At 39.8% G+C, this 21,425-nt stretch overlaps 1 protein-coding gene across 7 annotated transcripts in view; it reads left to right on the top strand.

Annotated features, from left to right (window-relative positions):
* The window catches only part of Tp63 (tumor protein p63), a 205,869-nt gene extending 187,025 nt beyond the window's left edge, over nt 1-18,844 (top strand). For 2 of the 7 annotated variants that reach the window (XM_035444669.1, XM_035444668.1), the window contains exons 11-14: nt 9,395-9,552; nt 11,648-11,792; nt 13,002-13,095; nt 15,859-18,844. In XM_035444669.1, the coding sequence (XP_035300560.1) occupies nt 9,395-9,552; nt 11,648-11,792; nt 13,002-13,095; nt 15,859-16,155 (694 nt within the window). In that variant the 3' untranslated portion in view covers nt 16,156-18,844. Of the gene's footprint in view, nt 1-2,986; nt 4,195-9,394; nt 9,553-11,647; nt 11,793-13,001; nt 13,096-15,858 lie in introns of those variants that run through there. The other 5 variants (XM_035444670.1, XM_035444674.1, XM_035444672.1 and 2 more) reach the window with 3 other exon arrangements.
* The last annotated feature ends 2,581 nt before the right edge of the window (nt 18,845-21,425 follow it).

The raw sequence follows: 21,425 nt of genomic DNA, 5'->3' as shown, positions 1-21,425 counted from the left end.
AAATACATGCTATATTTGTGCTAGCAAAAATAGTCTAAAATTTTGGGGGGGATTATTTTCACTCTTTTCCAGGAGTAGATAAAAATGAATAGCAAGGAATTAGCTGCATAGCTCCCAGGGTGTTCCTTTGAAACAATCATATGCATGGTTTTGAGTTGGTGTCTCACAGCTGTGATAGCTTAAGCATGGAGAGCTAACAGCCTGCAAAATGAGTCCTTTGCAAAATACAGATGTTTGGTCCAATTACATGTTTATACCATTACATATCCATGTCTCCCTGATGACTGACATGAATCCATGTAACTTCTCCAGTTGCTACAGTCTTCAGCTGAGATTTTTTTCAGCTCTTTTATTTTCATGCAAATCTCCAAGAGCAGGGGACAGGAATAAGTAGACAAAGAAAAACTGGAAATCTAATTTCCTGACAATCATTTGAAAAGAATAAATCAACTTAGAAAGTGCCTATAATAGCATGTGATTTCCCTTCTAAATCATAGTACCAATTTTATGCTAGTAAGGAATCAATTTTTTTCAGTAGAATGAAAATTGGTGAGAAAGCAATATACTTCCTACAAGGTGGCAGTAAAATATTTTCAGTTTAATTGCTTCCTTACTGTTCCATTCTGTGTTTTCTCTCTGCTTGCTTTTCACTTGTGCATGGGTTTATTATTTATTTTTTTTAACCCTTCATAGTTACCTTCATGATCATAGGCTGTACGGAAGATAAATTTTGAACCGAGTTGCTATGATTCAAGTTGTTACATATATGGGCTTTACTACTTAAGAAGAAATTTTATTTTAATTGACATACCCATAGTGGTAAAAATATAGGCAGTTATATTTACTAAAGCTCAAATCTGATGCAAGGACAAATTGGACCCAGTATTTTTACTAAATTCTACTCTCTTGCTATTCCATGGGCACCGGTTCTTAATGTTAGGCTGAAGTTATTTGACATCTGATTTAGCAAGCCTTAACTTTTAAAGACCCATGTGACTTGGATTTTTTTGTTTTGTTTTGTTTTGTTTGTTTTTCTGTAATTTGACCTCCTTGCCTCTGCTATTCTCAGGCCAGTATGACTTTCTTACACTTTTGCCTAGCTGTCAGTTCTCTCTGTGAAGTAGATTCCATTAATTTATAATAAACCCTGTGACACGTCTATAGTGATGTCTTCATCATGGTTCCATAGTAACCAGAAGTCAGAGGATGCTGCTTCTGAGCCAGATCTTCAAGACTGGTTCCAGCCCCTCACACCAAGGCTGGGAAGACCAAGCAAGCTCGTAAAACAGCTAAGCCTAGAACCCCTTCAGAAGCAAAGCTCTTTGTTATTGCCATCATTATGGAGGCAGCAGGAGAAGGCTGCAGCAGCCAGAACATTGCAGGGAGCATCCCTTCCGTGTTGTAGTGGTTACCAGCCTCTTGGTCTTTATTCTTGCTCTTTCAGTTTAAAGCTGTTATCTTTTTGTCAGGAATGTCCCTCTCCCAGCTTGATGTATCTAAGAAGCAGACAGTATCTTCAAGAGTACTAATTAATTAAGGAGAAAGTAAAGGACAGAGCTATCCAAAGTGATACAAATCATTAAAACCACACTTCTAAGTTAGGTGATAAAGTCACCCATTTTCAGAATATTTGTTGGAAATTACCAGCTCTATAGAGTTGAAAACAACATCAACAACAAACAACCTAGTAATTTCATGTTGTTCAACTCAACAACTATAATACAAATCTGAATTTCTATAGTTGATACAGTGCTGATTTTGAACTTCATGGCTAAATGATGACATTTTCAAGACAGAGGTTTATTAGCTCCAGATTATAAGTAGAGAAAAAGCTCAAAGGTTAATTAAATTCAATTAAATCACTTCTCCAAATGCCGTACCTCCTTGTAGAGCTGATCTAGCTTCTAGGTGTGAAAGTTTGAGACCATGAGGTATATATAATCTTGCCTTCACTAGAACACAGATATGATCGGTACATGCTGACTGTATTAGGTTTACCTATCAGAGACTCTCCAGACTTCAGCTTCCAAGACTCAAGGCTGAAGCTTTTCGTAATACATTGCTTCCCCCATGCTGTGTGTTCTGGCATATTTTGTTATGAAGATCCCAAATCTCACTGGTATACTAGATTCTGGATCAAGGGAGAGACGTGGTTTTGTTCCTTTGAAAGTACTAAACAAATAGGATTTGAAAATCCAGTCTGGGAAACAGTTCCCAACAGTTCACCAGGTTGCACAACCCTTAGCCAAATAAAAGGGCTTACTCTTGGCATCCTGTGGCATAATTGATTTCTTAATTATGCAAAAGTTGCTTTCATGAGTTTGATATATGCATTTATAGGCCAAGTTTGTGACTGAAAGGATTAAGGTATTCACCCACCTCCATCTGGGCACATACAAAATGTTCATTAATAGTTCTTTCCAGATGCAGGATGACGCAGCCCCCACGCTGATAAGATCGTATTTCTTCAGACTTCAGAGTTTGGCTAGACAGAGCAGTAATGAGGTATAATAATTGGGTATGTGACATTTTTACAGAGGATCAAAGTTTATTCTTGTTTCTGTATTCCCTTTGTCAATTAATTGAGTCCAGGAGACCCATGCCAAGCACTGTACTAAACACTGGACCTGCTTGTCACCAGAACCCTCAAATGAGTCACCTTGTGTTAAGAAATGGGCACGGCCAGGCCCCAGCTAAGTCTCAGAAAGGACCTTGGAAAAGCCCTTTTTACAAATAAGCTTCTGATGTTTACAGGTGATTAGCTGCCCCCACCCTGCTTCATTTCTCCTTTGGCTAACTCTTGAGAGGTAGGATGTCCCATGTGACTTTAAAGAAGGACTTTTAAAGGACGTGTGAGAAACAGCTTTGGAGATGGTTTGCTCCACCTGCACTATGATCATGAAGGTAGAAGGGTGTGTCTGTGTTCATTTGATGTGGATACACGGGTCCTAAGCCTTCATTCTCTTTCTCTGGTTCCTCTCTGCAGTCTCCTTTCAGCCTGCTTCAGGAATGAGCTTGTGGAGCCCCGGAGAGAAGCTCCGACACAGTCTGACGTCTTCTTTAGACATTCCAACCCCCCAAACCACTCAGTGTACCCATAGATCCCCGTCTGTGTTGGAGCATGTGTGTTTGTTGTGTTTCTGTGTGTGTTTGTGCACTTGCGAGTGTGTTCATGTATCCAGCCCTCACAAACAGGACTTGAAGATACTTTGGCTCAGAGACGCAGCTGCTCAAAGGCATACAGCCACTAGTGAGAGAATCTTTGAAGGGACTCAAAATTTTACAGAGGAAAGATGCTTCCTGCAGATTTTGTATCTTTAGACCCTGCCTCGGTTGGGCAAGAACTGTGCTGGTCTGTGAGCTCTCTATTGTTTTCCCAGGAGGGAGGGGGATCCGTTGGGTAGAGGTATTACAATGTTTATTGGAACCCTTTTCTGTTACCTTCTGTTGTGTTTCTAAAACCCATAATAAAGCTTTTGAGCAGGTCTCAAATTTAAGATGTATTTTTAAGAAAACAAGGAAAAAAATCTGTTATTGTCTGTGCCTAAGCAAATTGTGTTGACTGAGAGTCTCGGGCCCTTTGAATGCTGGACATGGAATAATACTCCAAATAGTAACAGACAGAGGTGTTAAGTGTCCTGGGATTGGGATTCTTGTTGAGAAGTTCATTATTCATGCATTCTTTTCCTATGTGAGGTCAAAGTTCACTAAGGCTTTGCCAGGTCCGATCTCTGCCACTGGACATTAGCATCTACTACAATAGTCTTCTTTCACAGAGACCTACTCCTCAAAATGGTTGTTTAGATGCCAAAGTAGTTAAGCTGGTTTTACGGTGTTAATAGGAGATGAAACTATCCCAGAAATATTGCCCCCAGTACTCGCTTACCATTGTTCAATGCTGGGAGAGTTCAAAGCCTCCTCACCAAATCCAGGACTTATTTGTTTAACTAGAGCTGCTAGCCCTCAACCTTGCCACCCACGGAAGCTGCCAGATTTCTTTCTCCTTTTCTTGTGCATCTATCTGGGAGACTTACTCTCGGACTGAATGAGATCTAAGCATACTGGTATCAAAATCAATAGCCCTAGCCTAGAAATTAGAGAGCCAACCTTTTAAAATGTTGTCCCAACTTGAAAGGACTGACAGAATCTGTTTCTTTCTCTAATATCTCTGGCCCCTTCTACCCCAGCCAGATCACCAGCTCTTCATTTTGTGTCACCAAGACGACAATTTCTTGTGATAGAGGCTGTTGCTTTGTGGATGTGTGGTTTTAATTTTCAATAAACTTTTGCATCTTGGTTTATTTTGTAGTTATTGTTTGTCTCTCTTGCTCCCCCGAAACAGTAAATTCTCACATCTTAAGTGCTGCAAGTGCTATGTATGGCTCTAAATAAGAGTGACAGGACAGTCACTGTGGTCCTGTCTCTATTTCTCTTGTAATTTTATTTAAGATACTATATCCAGGTTATCACTGAAGAATGAGGTGATTCTCAACCTTCATAATGCTGCAACCACTTAATACAAGTTCCTTATGTTGTGGTGACCTCCAACCACAATTTTTTTTCTTTGCTACTTCGTAACTGTAATTTTGCTACTGTTGTGAATGATCATGTAAATATCTGATATATGGGGTATCTGATATGTTAACCCCAGAAGGGTCTCAACCCACAAGTTGAAAAACACTGGCTTACTAAATGAACAGGTTTTAGCCCTGTGAGGGACTAGAGTTTAGTCCTAGAGTGCCATAAGGCATCTGATCGAGTCTTGAGCTTTGTTTAAAATAACCAAATTTACTAAATTTAAGTTAAGTCCAAATGCATTAGAGAATTAGGTTTATATGCCATAGGCTTTAGCAAATATTTATCCAGTAATCTGGAGTGGGGCCAATATCCTAAGTTTGGGAGTTTAAATTTCTGTGTGTTCTAGGCTTTATGTTATTATAGTTAGTAATTCAAAGGAAGATTTAATAAATACACCAAAGCAAATAGCAGATCAAAACATAAGACAAAAACATCTCTACAAGAAATGAAAGTATGTTAGTTGTGTTCTGCTACCCTTGTTATATTTCAGTTAGCAATTTAGAGCCCAGGTATACAAAGAACCGGAGAATGTACATTAAGTTTTGACGTTTCTTTCAAAAACATTTTTCTCTTGTAGTCTATTCTTATGTAACCTTTTGATGTACTTATAGTAACCTTTATATGCACACACCCTTGGTCTTTGGAGGCAAGCTTACCCAGCATACAGGCCACAGAGAGGGAAGCTCTTGGGAAATACTTAGAAGAGTTGTAATCACTTTTCTATTTTTTCCTGCTTTTTAACCTTCCTCCAGTGCAGGGTGCCCTTCCCTTCCCCTTCGTTATTCCTTTCCCCTTTCTCCATTCAGCATTCTAGAGATGGCTTGACAAAATACAGTTTTTTCAATGTGTCTCCAAATGTGAGTTGAAAGTTTTAGTTAGTATAATGAAAGGATTTAAATCAAGGATTTAAAGGGAACAAGTGAGGATTCAGAAGGCCGTAGACCTAACTTGGAACTTATCCTAAAGTTTGTCTTTCACCACAAGGTCATAAGAGGCAGAAACAGGAAGTTGAACTTCTAATCCCAGATCATTTAAAACTGTGGTTCTTAACCTTCTAATGCTGGACTCTTTAACACAGCTCCTCATGTTGTGGGGATCCCCGACATAAAATTATTTTCATTGCTACCTCATAACTGTAATCTTATTACCCTTAGGAATTGTAATATAAAAATATTATATTCATGATGTTTGATATGTGATCCCCCAAAGGGGTCAGGGCCCACAAATTGAGAACCATTGATTTAAAAGCATATCTAGCCCTGGAATTCTAAATTTTATTCTTAGCAAGGCACACAAAAGTTTATGGTTTGAGAGTTAAAATGTAAGAATTGTGGGCTGTGAACAAATGAGATGGGTGGGTTCAAACCACCACCACTAAAAAAGAAAAAAACACAAACCAAAACTGTGAGTTGGGTTTACAAACTCTTCACCTTAAGACTAGAGCTACAGGAGATTAAGCTTTCGATATCTTTGTAGTACTTGCTTCCCAGAAAACTCCCATGAGCCTCCTCAGAAATGCCCTCCAATAGAGACCATACTGCATTTTTCCTGCAAAGAGCTGTTGTCATCACATTTTAGTTGTTTGACCTTTGGTTGGGGTGGGTGATAAGAAAAATAAGAAAATACAATCAACATAGCATAGCTTCTGTTTTCTGCTGCTCAGATTTAGGGTACTGTTTACTGAAGGACCATGGCATTGCACTTGTAATGGCCAAGCCTTTGGCTGTTTTTCAGGACCTTTGAGTTGGCTGTGACTTTTATGCAGGATCACACTTTTTCCTAAGTGTGTGATGGCTGTCCATTTCAGACACTGTGGAGTTACTAATGATCACAGTGCTGTGACCATCTTTGTGTCAATAAAACTCACTTTTATGTTCTAATATGTAATTCAAGATTTATGATCCTTTTGATGTTATCCAGGATTGTTTTCTGAGTTTATTCAATTAAGAATCTGTTTTAACTCTGGCTACTTCTTCCTATAAATTCATAAGTTGGCACCTTACATTCCCGTGTCAAAATACTAGATATAAACTGGCCATTTGGAGCTATGAAGGAAGAGGAAAGGACTAATATCCTGAATGTCTGTAAGACACTGAACATATCCAGGACTCTCACATGGGCTCATTCAGACTTCATAGGCACCCTTTCAGAGAGAGCCTAAGGCTTTATCTAAGAAAAGGAGGCTCCACTGAGACACAGATTAAATCCAATGACTTCATATATTCATCTCATATCAAAAAGCTAGCAAACACTTTGATTGGCTCCATAATTCAGATTCCTTCTCTGTTCATCTGCTGTTTCCAGTGTCTCTTCTTAAATTAAGTTGATTATAGTGAAAAACAGTCAATTAGCTAATAAGATAGTAAAAAAATAATGATCATAGGTTTTTAACAGCATATAGAAAATAGTAATAAATTGTGACTGAAAGTCCAGGGACAAACATAGTTTGTGAAGATACTTGTATCTGCCTGATTGCGGTTACTGATGGTTAAAACTATTCTTATTGTTAGTGTTGGCTATATATTCACCACCTGCTTGGGAAGATGGAGAAGAATATGGAGTCTTTTCAAACTAAATGGCCTATCTGTATCCAGAATATGGATGACGGGCTCTTAGCTACATTATGACAGCCCAAGACATGTGTAGAAGCAGCAGCTGATACTACCTCCCTGCTACCTTACTCTGTGCTTCCTGTGCTGAGACACTGATTTCCAGATGCTTCTGGGTTGATCTGAATGTGCTGACTACCCATCAAGCTCCTGGAACACAGTGGTGGTGTGGACTTACAATCGCTTGGTAGCTATTAGATGCCCTTTATGGAGTCATTGCCCTTTGCCTACTTTGGCTTTCCACATTAATCTTAGTCCTTCAACAGGTTCTTGATCCTGCAACCTTGTTACCTACCATCATTTCATTTCTGGAGGCATGTCCCCAGAAAAGGAAAAAAAAAAAAAAAAGAAGAAAAGAACCATCAGCTAAGTACCAGGAGATTCATTTCTATCCTCAAGTCATCCATCTAACAGTAGCACTGGGCATTTGGGCATGTTATTTTTTTAGAGTTTCATATTTACCTGCTCTTCAAACATTAATAATAATTATCTGGTTACCATTGGCTTCCATACTGTTGCATGGCATGCTCCAAAGTGGTGGCAGTCACTCAAACATGGGTGAAAGACAGCCATGTAACCTAAGGTGTTTCCTAAGTGGGAGTTTATTTTATGATGCCTGTTTGTACCACTTGAGAGACCAAAAAGAACAAAAATTAAATCAATGGTGCAAAATGTAGTAGCTTTACACAATTGTTCTAATTTACACAAATACCTGTAGAGGGTCTTGTTTGCTTTACCCTGGCTAGTGGTTTGCACTTATATAGAAAACAGGTTCCTGTTTTTATAACTGTGGGGAATCCAGTGCATCTTCAAATATTACCTAAAATACAAATATTTACATCCACCATTTAAAACTTTTAAATTTTATAAAGCATTCAATATTGATATCCTTCCCAAACATGTATGAAAATAAAACCACATAAACATTTAAATTTGTCTTTTAATATATATGTGGGAATATGGGTGTGGCAGAAAAGAAGCAAAACAAGATAAAAATCAGAACAAAACAAAATCAATGAATTGTTTGGTTAATTTTAAAGGAGCACTTTTCCTGTCAGAGGTCAGAAACATACTCAAAGCAAAATCCTTATTCTGTAGTTTTGGCAATTGTTCACTGTGAATGCTACAGTCTCTACAGTTGGTCCTTATTATCTCCTTTCCAGTTTCTTTTTTCTTTTTTCTTTTTTGGTTTTATGAGACAGGGTTTCTCTGTGTAGCTTTGGAGCCTATCCTGGCACTCACTCTGGAGACCAGGCTGGCCTTGAACTCACAGAGTTCTGCCTGCCTCTGCCTCCCGAGTGCTGGGATTAAAGGCCTGCTCCACCAACGCCCGGCTTCTCCTTTCCAGTTTCTATCTCAGCCTGACAATGAATGAAGACTCCCACTTATCAGGGAGTCTCTCAAAGATGAAAAACATTACATTTCAGATTTTCTGCTCCTAACAGTGTAACTCATACAGAAAGGGCACATGGTTGTATCTGTTGTTTATATCTGAGAGCTTTTATGTAACTACTGCATTTGTTTACACACACACACACACACACACACACACACACACACACACACACACAGGAGACTTGTAGAAAGTCAACACCACAGTGGCTTGGATTCCAAGGTTCTCCTACGTAGAATTGCTATTCTTCTCAAAGCACATAAACATCTCAGCTGAGGAGGCATATTTATGTCTTGGGGGCTTCTATAGGACATTAGGCTATGCTGTCAAATACCTCTGATGATGAACTCCTTTAGATAATTGCTGTGAATCCCAAATGGATTGGAAAGTTGTAAATAGGCCTTAGTTGCACGTTGAGTTTAGTGTCTCCCTGCTCTTCATCAGCCTGTGTGCCTTGCTCAGTTCTTTTCTCTCCTAAATGGTTTTTAAGATTTACTTAAGTAGAAAAATAAGAGAGAGAGAAAGAAGATGGAAGAAATAATAGAAAGATAAGAAGCATGTAATTTTTCCCTCTCACAAATGAGATATTAAACACTCAACTGTGGATATTCCAGAAAATAGTGACTTTTGTGATGGCTTTGCAGTCCCTCCCTGGTAAGGAGTCTCACAAGGAAAATAAAGGGCTTTGGGTCATAAGGCATGGAGAGTATCTGGATCATAGATAGGCGAGGTTGAATCTGAGACCTATTGGAAATGACTGGTCCTGTGTTTCAGTGTCCCATGTTGACTATCATTACCATGTTTGTGTTCCTAGGACCTCGATGCAGTCTCAGTCTTCATACGGTAACAGCTCCCCACCTCTGAACAAAATGAACAGCATGAACAAGCTGCCTTCCGTGAGCCAGCTTATCAACCCACAGCAGCGCAATGCCCTCACCCCCACCACCATGCCTGAGGGCATGGGAGCCAACAGTAAGCATATCTCTCTTCGACTGCCAAAGGATGGACGGGGCTAGTACAGGAGAAGAATGCCTTAGGATGGCAAAAAAAAAAAATGATTTTCCCCTAAGCTAAGTGCCATAGAGGCAGAGGAGACCACAGTTGGCTGAGTTGGCTTTTACAGTTAACTTGTCTTTCTTGAGGTATGGGTTTCATCGCAAAACACCTTAGAGATAGATGTGGGGTGAGGGTCTTCCCTCAGTAGAGATAAAGATCTCTGAGACAAGAACAGTTTACTTCCTGCCAACCTGGATGGAAGCCTGCCACTGACCACCAACCACCTCCAGCACAATCTAAAGGAAGTGTATCTGACATGAGGGAAGGGGTATGATGTTCTGGACTGTGAGCATAAAAAATATTGATCCTCCTCTGAATTCTAGCAAAATTAGCTGTGCAACTGCAAACAACTTAGCTTTTTGCTCTTCTGTTCTCTGTCTCTAAAATGATCACTCCATACATTTAGAATTTTATGTATCTCTGGCTTTATAGTGTTGCTTCATCCCATACACAGTAAGCAGGGAATCAATCCATAAAGAGGTTTCCCCTTTACTTCTGTCCAAATACATATTCCTAATAGTAACTAAGCATAACTATAAAAGGCAGTGCAAAACCTGGGTCTAAATAAATAGATGGTAATTGGTACATAGCTTTTCTAGAAACAGATTTATTTTGTCTATTATAAGTAAGTCTAGGTAAGGGGACACAGAGGCCTAAATAAAATAAAGAAGGTTAAAAATGCAGAAGAATAAATAATATCAGGGTTAGACAAAATGGAACCCTGCATAGTTCCTAAAATTCCCACTCAATGAAAAAACAAGAAGCTACCATGTGGTCCTTCAAAATCCCTAATTATTGTGACCAAAGCTTTGACTTCTTTTCCTTTGGAAAGCCCGGCCTATCCAAAAGAAGCAAAGGGAGTTTGTGATTGTCTGTGGTGTAGCAGCCCGTGTTGATTTTTCAATATGATAGTCTGACAACAGGGACTGTACAACAGGCTGCTCACTCATCGTGATAGTGTACCCTGAGAAGCCAAACCTGACAGTAAAAAGAGAAGCCATTCAATTTTATTTTCTTTCTTGGAACATAATTAAAATATCCCTGCTTGTTCTAGGAACAAGATAGTGGTAACAATAACAACATTTCACATTGAAACAACTTTCAGTCACTTACATTTTATTTATAGTACACAGTTCTCCTCTGAAGTACTCAGAGAAGTCTGATGGGAAGTAGATGAAGAAACTGCAGGACTGGGCTTTGCAGTTGGCTGTATCAGGCTCTTTCCCATGAGCCATACTTGTAATTACTAAAGTAAATGCAAATTATATTCTTATTTTCTAGATATATTATTTTTCTAGTTTTTGACCAAAATGCAAAATTTATTACATAAATTTTATTAGCACTGAGCTTCTTTTTTGGGGAGAAGGGTGTCAGTGAATGCTTGAAGTTCATGGTTTTGAAAAAATGCCCCAAAATATTGGTGGTATTGCTGAATTCAAGTGTATTATATAGCACAGGTAGAATCGGGAATAGTGTTTTTTCTTACTAGGCATAAAGTTCCCAAACCAGTACTTTACTAGGTTTTTCTGTTTCCAAACAGATCTTACTGACATGTGCTTGCATTTCTGTCAATATAAGCTTTGGGGCATCTCACTGTGCCAGGAAGTCTGCTATGGCTGTGGGGATAGAAACATTGATGTGAGCTAATCTCTATCCTATAGGAGATGAATATAATAAGAGAAACTGAAATATAACCCATTCTGCCCAGTAGAATGAGAAATGTATCAACTTAGGAGAAAAGAGCAATTAGAAGAAAAGAAGAGTAAGAAGAGAATAGTCCTGAGAGAACAAAGATCCAGAAATCTGCCATTAGTTTGGAATTCTGGTTCTATTCTGCTTGACGAGACATAGAGTGTGTGAAGGGATATAGAGAAATTAGGCCACCCCTGTCCTCCTCTCCCCCAGAAAAACCCACAGCATTTTGGTGATAACCAACAAGGCAAGATAGACCTCTGGGATGCTGGGGAATGATAATCTAGTAACCCTTTCTATTCCTCCTGCTTCTGTTCAGTTCCTATGATGGGCACTCACATGCCAATGGCTGGAGACATGAATGGACTCAGCCCTACCCAAGCCCTCCCTCCCCCCCTCTCCATGCCATCCACCTCCCACTGCACCCCCCCACCTCCGTACCCCACAGATTGCAGCATTGTCAGGTGAGTGCATGGCATGTGCTCCTGGGGCTGGGCCTAGGCACCTGTGGGTGGAGGGAAAAGCTGATTAAATGATGGAGAAGAAGGGATGCCATCTCACGATTTGAGTCTGATTGGTCCACTCATCAACATAGCTCTATCAAGAACTCCTACGACCGGTGTGGGGAAAGTGAAAATGTGTGTATGTGCACACAGGTTTCAGACCTGTCTCCTGGTCTTCCTTTACTCCCTTCTCCTCCCTCCTGTTTTTACAGGTCAGTTGTGGCCCATAAATTGGTGCTCAGGGCTGGGTTTCCCCAGAGGGATATAAGCTGGCTATCCTGCTCCCTTTCTTGCTCTCTAGGCCTCATAGCTCTTAGCCACCATGGGACCATAATTTTGGAGTTGGGTGTCTATTAAAAAGTTGTGATACTAGGAAAAATCTGAAATTTGAAGAACACCTGCCACTCTGCAAGGAAAGAGGGACAGTCCAGAGAAGAGGGTTTCATAGGGACAGAAGCAAACAAAGCGTAAAAGGTGCTTCTCACAGGGGCACATGCAGCTCTGTGTTGCATGCTTAGGGCATGCTTTGTTCTGTTGGCTGCTGGTAGAGTATGTTTTGTCCATGTACAATTTCAGCCCAAGAGATGGTGTGGTACATGGCTTATCTCGGCAGAAATTGGCCCTGGGATGATAGTGACATCACCAGTCTCAGGCTAGCCCAACAAGGAGGAAGACCTATGTTTGAAGGACATAAATCAAGAAGTATTGATGCTATTCTGGAGTACTAGCCTGCAATATTTTAACTGCCTAAAACATTCTAAGAAACCCCCAAACTCTAAATTGTGGATCTAGAGATTCTAAAGCTGACGTGATGATCCAGGAGGCAAGAGGACTAGGTACTTGACCACTGGATCCTTCATCTGGATCCCCAGCAATGGCTCCTGCCACATTTGCACAAAACCTTAGAATACCTCAGAGCACCAACTGAAAAATTGCCACCTTCTAGAATGCTTATACTTGATGTCAGCTTTTGTTGTCAGTTTACCTAAAGTTTGAGTATCTGACAATCCTCATACCTCAGATCCAAGGCCCACACATACTTCATGACCCCCAGTCTCTTATGCAGGGCATCCGAGGGCAAAATGTTGGGTTTTCCTTTATCTCGCCAATGCAGTTGGGGTGAACTTTCTTTTTCTGTTTCCTCCTTCCTCTGCCCTCTTCCCTCTGCAGTTTCTTAGCCAGGCTGGGCTGCTCATCATGTCTGGACTATTTCACGACCCAGGGGCTGACCACCATCTATCAGATTGAGCATTACTCCATGGATGTAAGTAACTGCTAGACTTTTCTCTCGAGTAAAATGTCTCCATTTTTCCCGCTCTGGTATACGCGCCTTGTAGTTCCATCCACTGTAGTTTTAGACTTTGTTTTGGTCATGCTTCTAATCCTCAATTCTGATGGAACCCATAACCCTGTTAAGAAGATTCCCCAAGTTAGAAGTTCAACAGTTAATAAGCCTGATCATTAAGCTTTGGCTTATTGCACCCACGTGTGTGCAAATGAGAAATAAATATTTAATGTGTGCAGTGAAGAAATTTTAGTCTCAAGCCAGGTGGCTGAAAAACCAAGCAATTGGGAGGCTGGAGCAGGAGGATTACTTGATCTCAGAAGTTTAAAACCTGCTTGGGCAACCTAGTGCAACTTACTCAGAGATTGGCTATGATGATCTCATTAGTCTACTTAAATCACCAGGAAAGAGAACAGGAAGCACATAGTATGGTTCTCATTTAAGTATACAGAGAAACAAAAAAATTGTCATTGGCCATAGTGCATTGATGATGAAATCATTAAGAAAAACTTAGCTATAAATCTCTAGCCTGTGACACCGTTCATTGGCATTTTCCACCTCTCCTTAAAGTAGGGTTTTAAGGATGTTCCATTCATTTGTTGTTCTGTCAGTCCAACTCCCTCCCCTATTATCAGGAATGACTACTGGCCAGAGTCCTGGGCATAGATTTTAGTAGTAGTGAGATTTGAGGCTGTCACTTTGCCTCTCTCGGGGCCTCAGTTAATCCAGCTAAGGTAGAAATTGCTCCTCGTTGGCTTGAATAGTCTTTGAAAGAAGCTGCATGTGATGGATGGAACTTTCTTGTGCTTTCCACCCCATTTCTTGAACTTCTGCATACATGGGAGCTACTTTGTTTGCACCTGATCCTCCTCTTCCCTCTTTGGCTGCTCTTTCTGCTGCTCCCTGTGGTATTTGCTATCCTCTGTTCTAGCTTCCAGATGGCACTTTGGACTGATGGGAGGAGAGTCTCTGCCTCTGCTGCTGCTTCTGTGGTGGGAACTCCTTCCCCTCCTTGAGCACTGATGCTAGAGATGCCCATGCAGCATGAGAATGCCCCAGCCCCATAGAGATCAGTGTATACCATGTTACCTTATCCCTCCAAACATCATGCCTGGTGCTTCCTTGATAGAACCTGTCATAGGAAAAAAAAAAAAAAGACAGATAACACTTTAGGACTCAAACTTAAAATCACATTTCTCCAATGATGAAAACAGAGTGGCTCTGTGTTTGAGAAATATCTGCCGTGGAGTCCTATGTGGTGGAGCAGGAAGTCCGCTGCTTCCCTGTGTCTTTACATAATACTGACTTGTATCCCCTTTGGGGACAGCCAGGCTTCTCCTGCAGCCATTCATGTTCAGAGCTGCTTCCCACAAATCTCTTTCTGTTGGTGTTGCCTTGTAGTGGGTGGTGCTGAGCCTACAATGAATCTTGGGCTCACTTGTAGTTTCACTGGTAAAAAGAATGGCAAGAAACAATAGAGCATGATAACTTAATCTATTTGTGGATTGTCTGCTTTACAATGTTTTCTCCTACTACAGAAGAAGTTAGGGTAGCGGTGATGGTCTGAAACCCATATAATGGGACAATATGAGAGCATGGCTCAGGTTTCTGAGTTGGGACATTTTGGAAAGCTATTCAATTTTCTCATCTTCCTCTCAGCAACTTTTTGGTCGTTTCTGGAAGCAGACACCTCTTGTGTCTTTGCAGAAGTCTGTTATTTTAGTATCCCTTTTTTTCTGGTAGAGGATTTGAATACATTGGGTATCTTCAGATGCAAAGCTGAGTTAATAATATAAATGATGAGCACTATAGTGTGTACTTTAGAATTTATTTAACAACATATCCACATATCTAGCCCATATTGACTAGAATACATAGAGGCATTTGTATCCAATGTATCCAAATCGGAAACTCAGATCAGATTGCCATCTGCCTAGCCACTTTCTGCCCACCTTGCTGCTTCATTGAACTGAAACACATTAAACAAACTAATGGCAAGCCATGCAAGCCATGCACCATACCTACTTAAGACTAACCCCATTGGAAAGGGCTCTTGTCCCTCCCGTGGTGCATAGACACAACTGCTGTGCATTTTGGTGTATTTTATCCACACACCATGAGACCTTTCACTCCATAGGATAATTTGAGGCTCAAAAGCTATTCTTGAATTCACAATTTATTTACCTTGTTATATAATCTCAAGGCTTGTTAACCTAATCTCCCATTTTTTCTGTCAATAAAATAGGTGTAATAATATCCAGCACTAATTTCAGAATTAAAGAGGATTATGAATATAAACTAAAGAGTTTGGTGGTTGGCACATAGGAAACTCTCAATCCTTGTTAGAAATCTTTCCTTCTCCCATCTCCCCCACTGGTAGTGTGACACTCCATTAATGCCTTTCTTCCGGTGGCTAAAGCCTGATAGATTTGAATCATGGAGAATCTACATTTCTTCTTGAGATTTTTGCCCTCTTATTTAACTACTGCTATCTACACTATGTTACACATGGAGAAACTGAGGCCAATGGAAAACGAGTAGATTGTTAGTCCCAGGACACGTGACACAGCAGGGTTCTCAGTAACATAACATGGAAGACTGTCAGAAAGCTAATTTTATTTGCCAAGCTAGTGGTCGTGTAATTCAGATCATGTAAGCCAAACCACCAAAGAATGAAAAACATCATAGGATAAAAGGCTAGGTGTTTGCCCTCTAATGCCTGGCTTCCTTCCTGTTGCACAGGATTTGGCAAGTCTAAAGATCCCTGAACAGTTCCGGCATGCCATCTGGAAGGGTATCCTGGACCATAGGCAGCTGCACGACTTCTCCTCACCCCCGCATCTCCTGAGGACCCCAAGCGGTGCCTCTACAGTCAGTGTGGGATCCAGTGAGACCCGTGGTGAACGCGTGATTGATGCTGTGCGCTTTACTCTCCGCCAGACCATCTCTTTCCCACCCCGAGATGAGTGGAACGACTTCAACTTTGACATGGATTCCCGTCGCAACAAACAGCAGCGCATCAAAGAGGAAGGGGAATGAGCGCCCATTGCTGGGCTCTTCGTGGTGTCTTCTTCCACCTCCCAGCCCTTACAGGGCATGCCCGCTTCAAAGCATTCTTACTAGCTCTTCTCCTTTTCCTTCTCAGTCTGATTTCTAAAGGGACAGAGAAGTAAGAGGCTACCTGTTGCCTAAAGTCTGACCTGTCACCTGATTCCAGTTCTGGCTTTAAGCCTTCCAAAGTCTTGCTTGCGGGATGCGTTGTCATTGCTAGATAGAAGTTAGCAAAGAAGCAGCGGGTCTCTTTAAGCAGCGGAGAACTCTCATTGACTTTTATAAAGCATCTTCAGCCTTATAGTCTAAGACTATACATATATAAATATATAAATATACAATATATATTTTGGGTGGGGGTGTTGAGTATTGTTTAAATGTAATTTAATGGAAATTGAGTTGCACTTATCAACTTTCTTTGAAATCTGCTTGTTTTGGATGACTGATCTGTGCCCCTTTCTCAGGGGTATCATGTATGGTGACAGATATCTAGAGTTGAGTGGTCTATGTGAGTAACAATGATGTATGGGTCCTCTCAGTTCTTTGGATGTTTAGCATTTCTCCCATCAAACCTGTGGATGCATCCAGTGTGTTTACCATTGCTTACTATGAGGTAAAGCTGTATATATATGTACACAGTTTTCTCTGTCAGTGTATTTTATGTTACTGGTGTTCATTCCAGTTAGGCTTGTTCACTCTGTGACTATTACAAGCAGAATTTCATGTTCACTTTGTCACACACTATAGGAAAGGACAACCTCTCTTGATTTTGTTTGAGAATGAGGAATGCAGTTTATTCTGGAAATTCTTAAATGGTCCAAGTCAGCCATTGCAAACATCCGGCGGGAGATAGCCAAATATTGCAGTGGCCCCTTGAAATGTAAAGCCCAACACTCCAGTATTTATTAGGAAAATATTTGCTGCCATTATAGTAGCCTCTAAATTTCACTACTGGATTGACCAAGTAAAATACACATCCACTGTTTTTGTAAGAATTTAGAACAATTAGCATGAGTGGAATTTGTCTAGCTTTCATGGGGAGTTGTAATGTCTATTAGGAATATTCAGGACAAACAAGCATGACTCAGAAATACTGAATCTCCACTAAAAAGAAAGTTGTCCCATAAAACTATGAATTGAAATTCCTTTTGAAGCATGAGTGATGCTTGGGAAATACACCTTCCAAAGACTTCCCTATCCATAAGACAATGCATGCTAGTTTCTCCTCCTTCAAAGTCGAAAGTAAGAGTAATACATTGGAAACTACAAACTTCGGAGAGCAGTTTTCATGTGGCGTGAGCCGCACCACTGTCATTTTCTGCTTGATCATCAAAGCTCCGTTGCTTTAGAAAGCAGGCTCGAAGATCCAGTTTTCCACCTAGCTCCTTCTAGGCCTTGTAGACATAGAAATATCCACAAATCAAGGAAAACCCTCTTCACTGAAGCCCTTTAAACTCCATCAACAAAGACTTGTTTTACACTTTGTGAAAGCATGCAACAGTTGGTGTTCCTCCTAGATGTTTCAAAACATGTTGAGACGAATATATTCCTTCCCAATGTAAAACATGTGTTGTGTATATGCTAATGAGCTCTGAAATCCTCCCACATGTTTCTGTAAAGGGCTTTCATTCATTGTACATGAGATACCATTTTTATTTTAAAGTGCAAATGGGCAAAATGTATGTGTTTCACCAGAAAATCTATTGGGTATGAGCGTGTGTGAAATTGCATACTGTGCTGTTTTGTTTGTTTTGGTTTTCTCTTTGGGATAGTAGGGTTTTCCAGAACCAAGGCTGAAACTTTTGTTGTTGCTGTTTTTATATATATATATTTTTTGCAGAAACACATTTAGTGAGAATTCAATGTCAGATAAGACATTATACCTTAATTGTAAGATGGGGGGAAGGGAAAGTTGTTTTTTTAATTTTTTTTTAAATTTTGTATGCTAAAGAGAATGAGTCCTTAATTTCAACATTTTGTGTTTAAATACTCGTGAGACTTATTAATTTCTGTAACAAGTTCACAGCTTTGCAAATTCAATAGGTGGAGAATGAAGCTGTGTCTTGGCCAGGTCAGGAAGACAAATGGCTTCCTGGGTGTTGTGAGTATTTGGGCTGATTTAGCACTGTTAAGGTGGCTCTGGGGACTCTGAGGCATTTCAGCACTATGTAGGTGGCACTAGGGACTCAGAAATTTCTGTACTGTATCCGACGATTTTGGCATTAGCCATTAGTCATAGATAGGCACAGTTCCTCTCCTCACACCAGTGTTAAAGTGTGTGAGCAGCCAGGGCTGCGGGGAAGAGCATGGACAACAGGCATCTGGCCCTCCTCTCACTGGAGAACGGGATTTCTTTGCTTGGCGATGAAGTAAGCAGGATAGAAAGCAAGATGCTCTTTATTAATCCATTTAGCTTTTGTTTTCTTGATTTTTTCCCCCAAATATGTATGTGGGATGTTGACTATGAAAGATATGTGGGTTTTTTTATTTTTATAATTGTATAAAACTAAGCAAATGTCAAATGTTTTATATACTTTATTAATTTTTTTCAAAAGGTACTTTCTTATAGACATCATACTTTTTTTTTACAGCTTTCAGTTGCTTGTCTTTTGGTATTTTTGTGTTACAGGCTATGGTGAGCCAGAGGCAAATCTATAAGCCATTTTTGTTTGCCAGGACATGCAATAAAATTTAAAAATAAATGAAAATACATTAAGACATTGTGTTTGTGCATGTGTGTGTGTATCTGTCCATCCTTTCAACCTCTGGCTCTATTTCTCTTACTGTGAAAGAGGAAGAAATACTTCAATCAAGGTCAAATAGAGTTTGCTGCCTAAGTAGGGAAGAGATTGCAGTGTGTCCTAATTTTATTTTATTTTATTTTATTTTTGACGGCTTTATTCTTGTTTTTTAGTTGAAAATAGATTATTTTCCTTCATACAACATATTCTGGTCATGATTTCTTCTCTCTCATCTCCTCGGTCCTCTCCACCCATCCAACTCAACACCTTCTCTCTTCTCTCCCTTGCTTTAGAAAGCAGGCAGAAAAATTATAGACAACTCACACACAGAAAAACTCATAAAAACACAAAATTTGAAACCATAACATATAAGCAAAAGACCCATGATATAAAAAAATAAGATAAAAGTCCAGATAAGTCATTATGAGACAAAAAAAAAAACCCTCCCAACTTACCATACCACTGAATGTGTTTTGAGTTGGCAGTCTACAGCTAGGCATGGGGTCTGTCATCAAGTATATATTGGTTTGTATATTGAGTGAGACTCCATTAAAGAAAATGAATTTTTCCTTGGAGAGTGGTTGTCAATTGGACATGGCTTCTTGGTTAGGGATGGGAGATCATGTCCACTGACACCTCTCACCTATCTGGCTTAGATCTGTGCAGTCCCTGTGCATGCTCCTACAGTCTGTAACTTCATAGGTGCATCAGTTCTGTCATGTCTGGAAAGCATTGTTTCTTTGGTGTCTTCCATCCCACTTGCTCTTTCAGCTCCTCCAATCTTTCCATCTCCCCTTCCCTGAACTCTGAGGAAGAGATTGGATGGAAACATCCCATTTAGGACTTGGTGTTCCATTCTAAGATCTCTTACTCTCTGAATATTGTTCAATTGTGAGTCTCGGTATTTTCATCCACTGGTGGAGGAAGCTTCTCTAATGATGCCTAAGTAAGAGTTATGTCCTAATTTAACTACAATACTGTTTCATGATGCTCATAAATAGACCCTTCAACACTGAAGGAATACTGGGTAGATCACCCTGGTTGTGTGAGGAGACACATTGAAGATAGTGGCTTCTGAGTGAGACAGACCAGACAATACTTTCCCATGAGGTACATAGATCATTCAATAAAATAACTTCTCTCTAGCAAAAATGGTCTAATAATTTTTGTTAAATGGAAAACTTTATCCTCTTGTAGAGTGAACTAGAATGGCATGAAAATAATACTCAAAATGCATCAAGAACTTTGCAGAATATTCAGGGTGTATTTGTGACCTAGATATAACATCTGTCATGTGGATGAACATAATTACCTTATGAAAACATAAATGTATAGTGAAGGAAGGTGAATCTTAAATTATTTACTGAAAACTGTCAATAGTTTCTCAAAAATAAAGTAATTGGTTTGGTGCACCCAGACGAGGTGGAGAAAACTTAACTGTGCAAATGCCTTGTGCTTGATATACACCACAGAATGCTGGGCTCCCTTCCTTTTTCCCTTCTTCCTTTCTTTCTTCCTTCCTTCCTTTCTTTTTTTCTTTCTTTCTTTGTTCAAAAGTTATAGGTATGTACAAGAAAACCAAATTTTCTTCCAGTTTCTTCAGAGGATCTTTTAAACGCTTTACAAACCCAAAGCAGATTCTGGAAGTTTAATGATCTTGTTTCTTCACATCTTGAGAAATTTTCTTTCATGATTTGGCATTTTAGAAACTGTCTTATCCTTATCAATCAACTTAATACTTCCCCAAAGCCAATAATATGCTTTTATTTTTTATTTTGAGACTATAATATAGTTACATCATTTCCCCTTCCTTTTGAGACTATAATGACATCATTTCTCCCTTCCTTTTAAAAATATAATGTAATTACATCATTCCTTCCTTTCCCTTTCTCCCTCCAAGTCCTCCCATCCACCCCTCTTTGCTTTCTTCCAAACGCATGGTCTCTATTTTCAGTAAGTCTCACCAACACTATCTTTTAAAATAAATTAATGAGATCAATCTAGACTGTGCCGTTAATGTGGTATCCCCTAGATACGTGTGACTACTGGGATCTTAAATGGGCTCATCAAAACTGAGCTCATGAGCCAGGCGTTGGTGGCACACACCTTTAATCCCAGCACTCGGGCGGCAGAAGCAGGTGGATCTCTGTGAGTTCGAGGCCAGCCTGGTCTCCAGAGCCAGTGCCAAGATAGGCTCCAAAGCTACACAGAGAAACCTGTCTCAAAACAAAACAAAACAAACAAACAAAAAAACTGAGGTCATGAGTGCAAAGTACACATGCACTTTCAAATATTTAGAATAAAAGTGAATGAAAATAATTTTCAATCATGTTATGTTGATTACATGTTAAAAAGATAATATCTTAGAATTACATGTTGAAAAGATAATCTTGTTTCTTTAATTTGAAAAGTTCCCCTTTTAGATGTCTTCACTCATTTAAATAATATGACACTTATTGTAGCACTATTGTCTTAACTAGCATACCACATGACACCATAAGAACACAGAGGAGCTCT

This window comes from Cricetulus griseus, chromosome 4 (genome assembly GCF_003668045.3).
Source record: "Cricetulus griseus strain 17A/GY chromosome 4, alternate assembly CriGri-PICRH-1.0, whole genome shotgun sequence".
Taxonomy (NCBI): domain Eukaryota; kingdom Metazoa; phylum Chordata; class Mammalia; order Rodentia; family Cricetidae; genus Cricetulus; species Cricetulus griseus.
The sequence above is the reverse complement of the archived record's forward strand: the minus strand, read 5'-3'. Positions and strand labels throughout refer to the sequence as shown.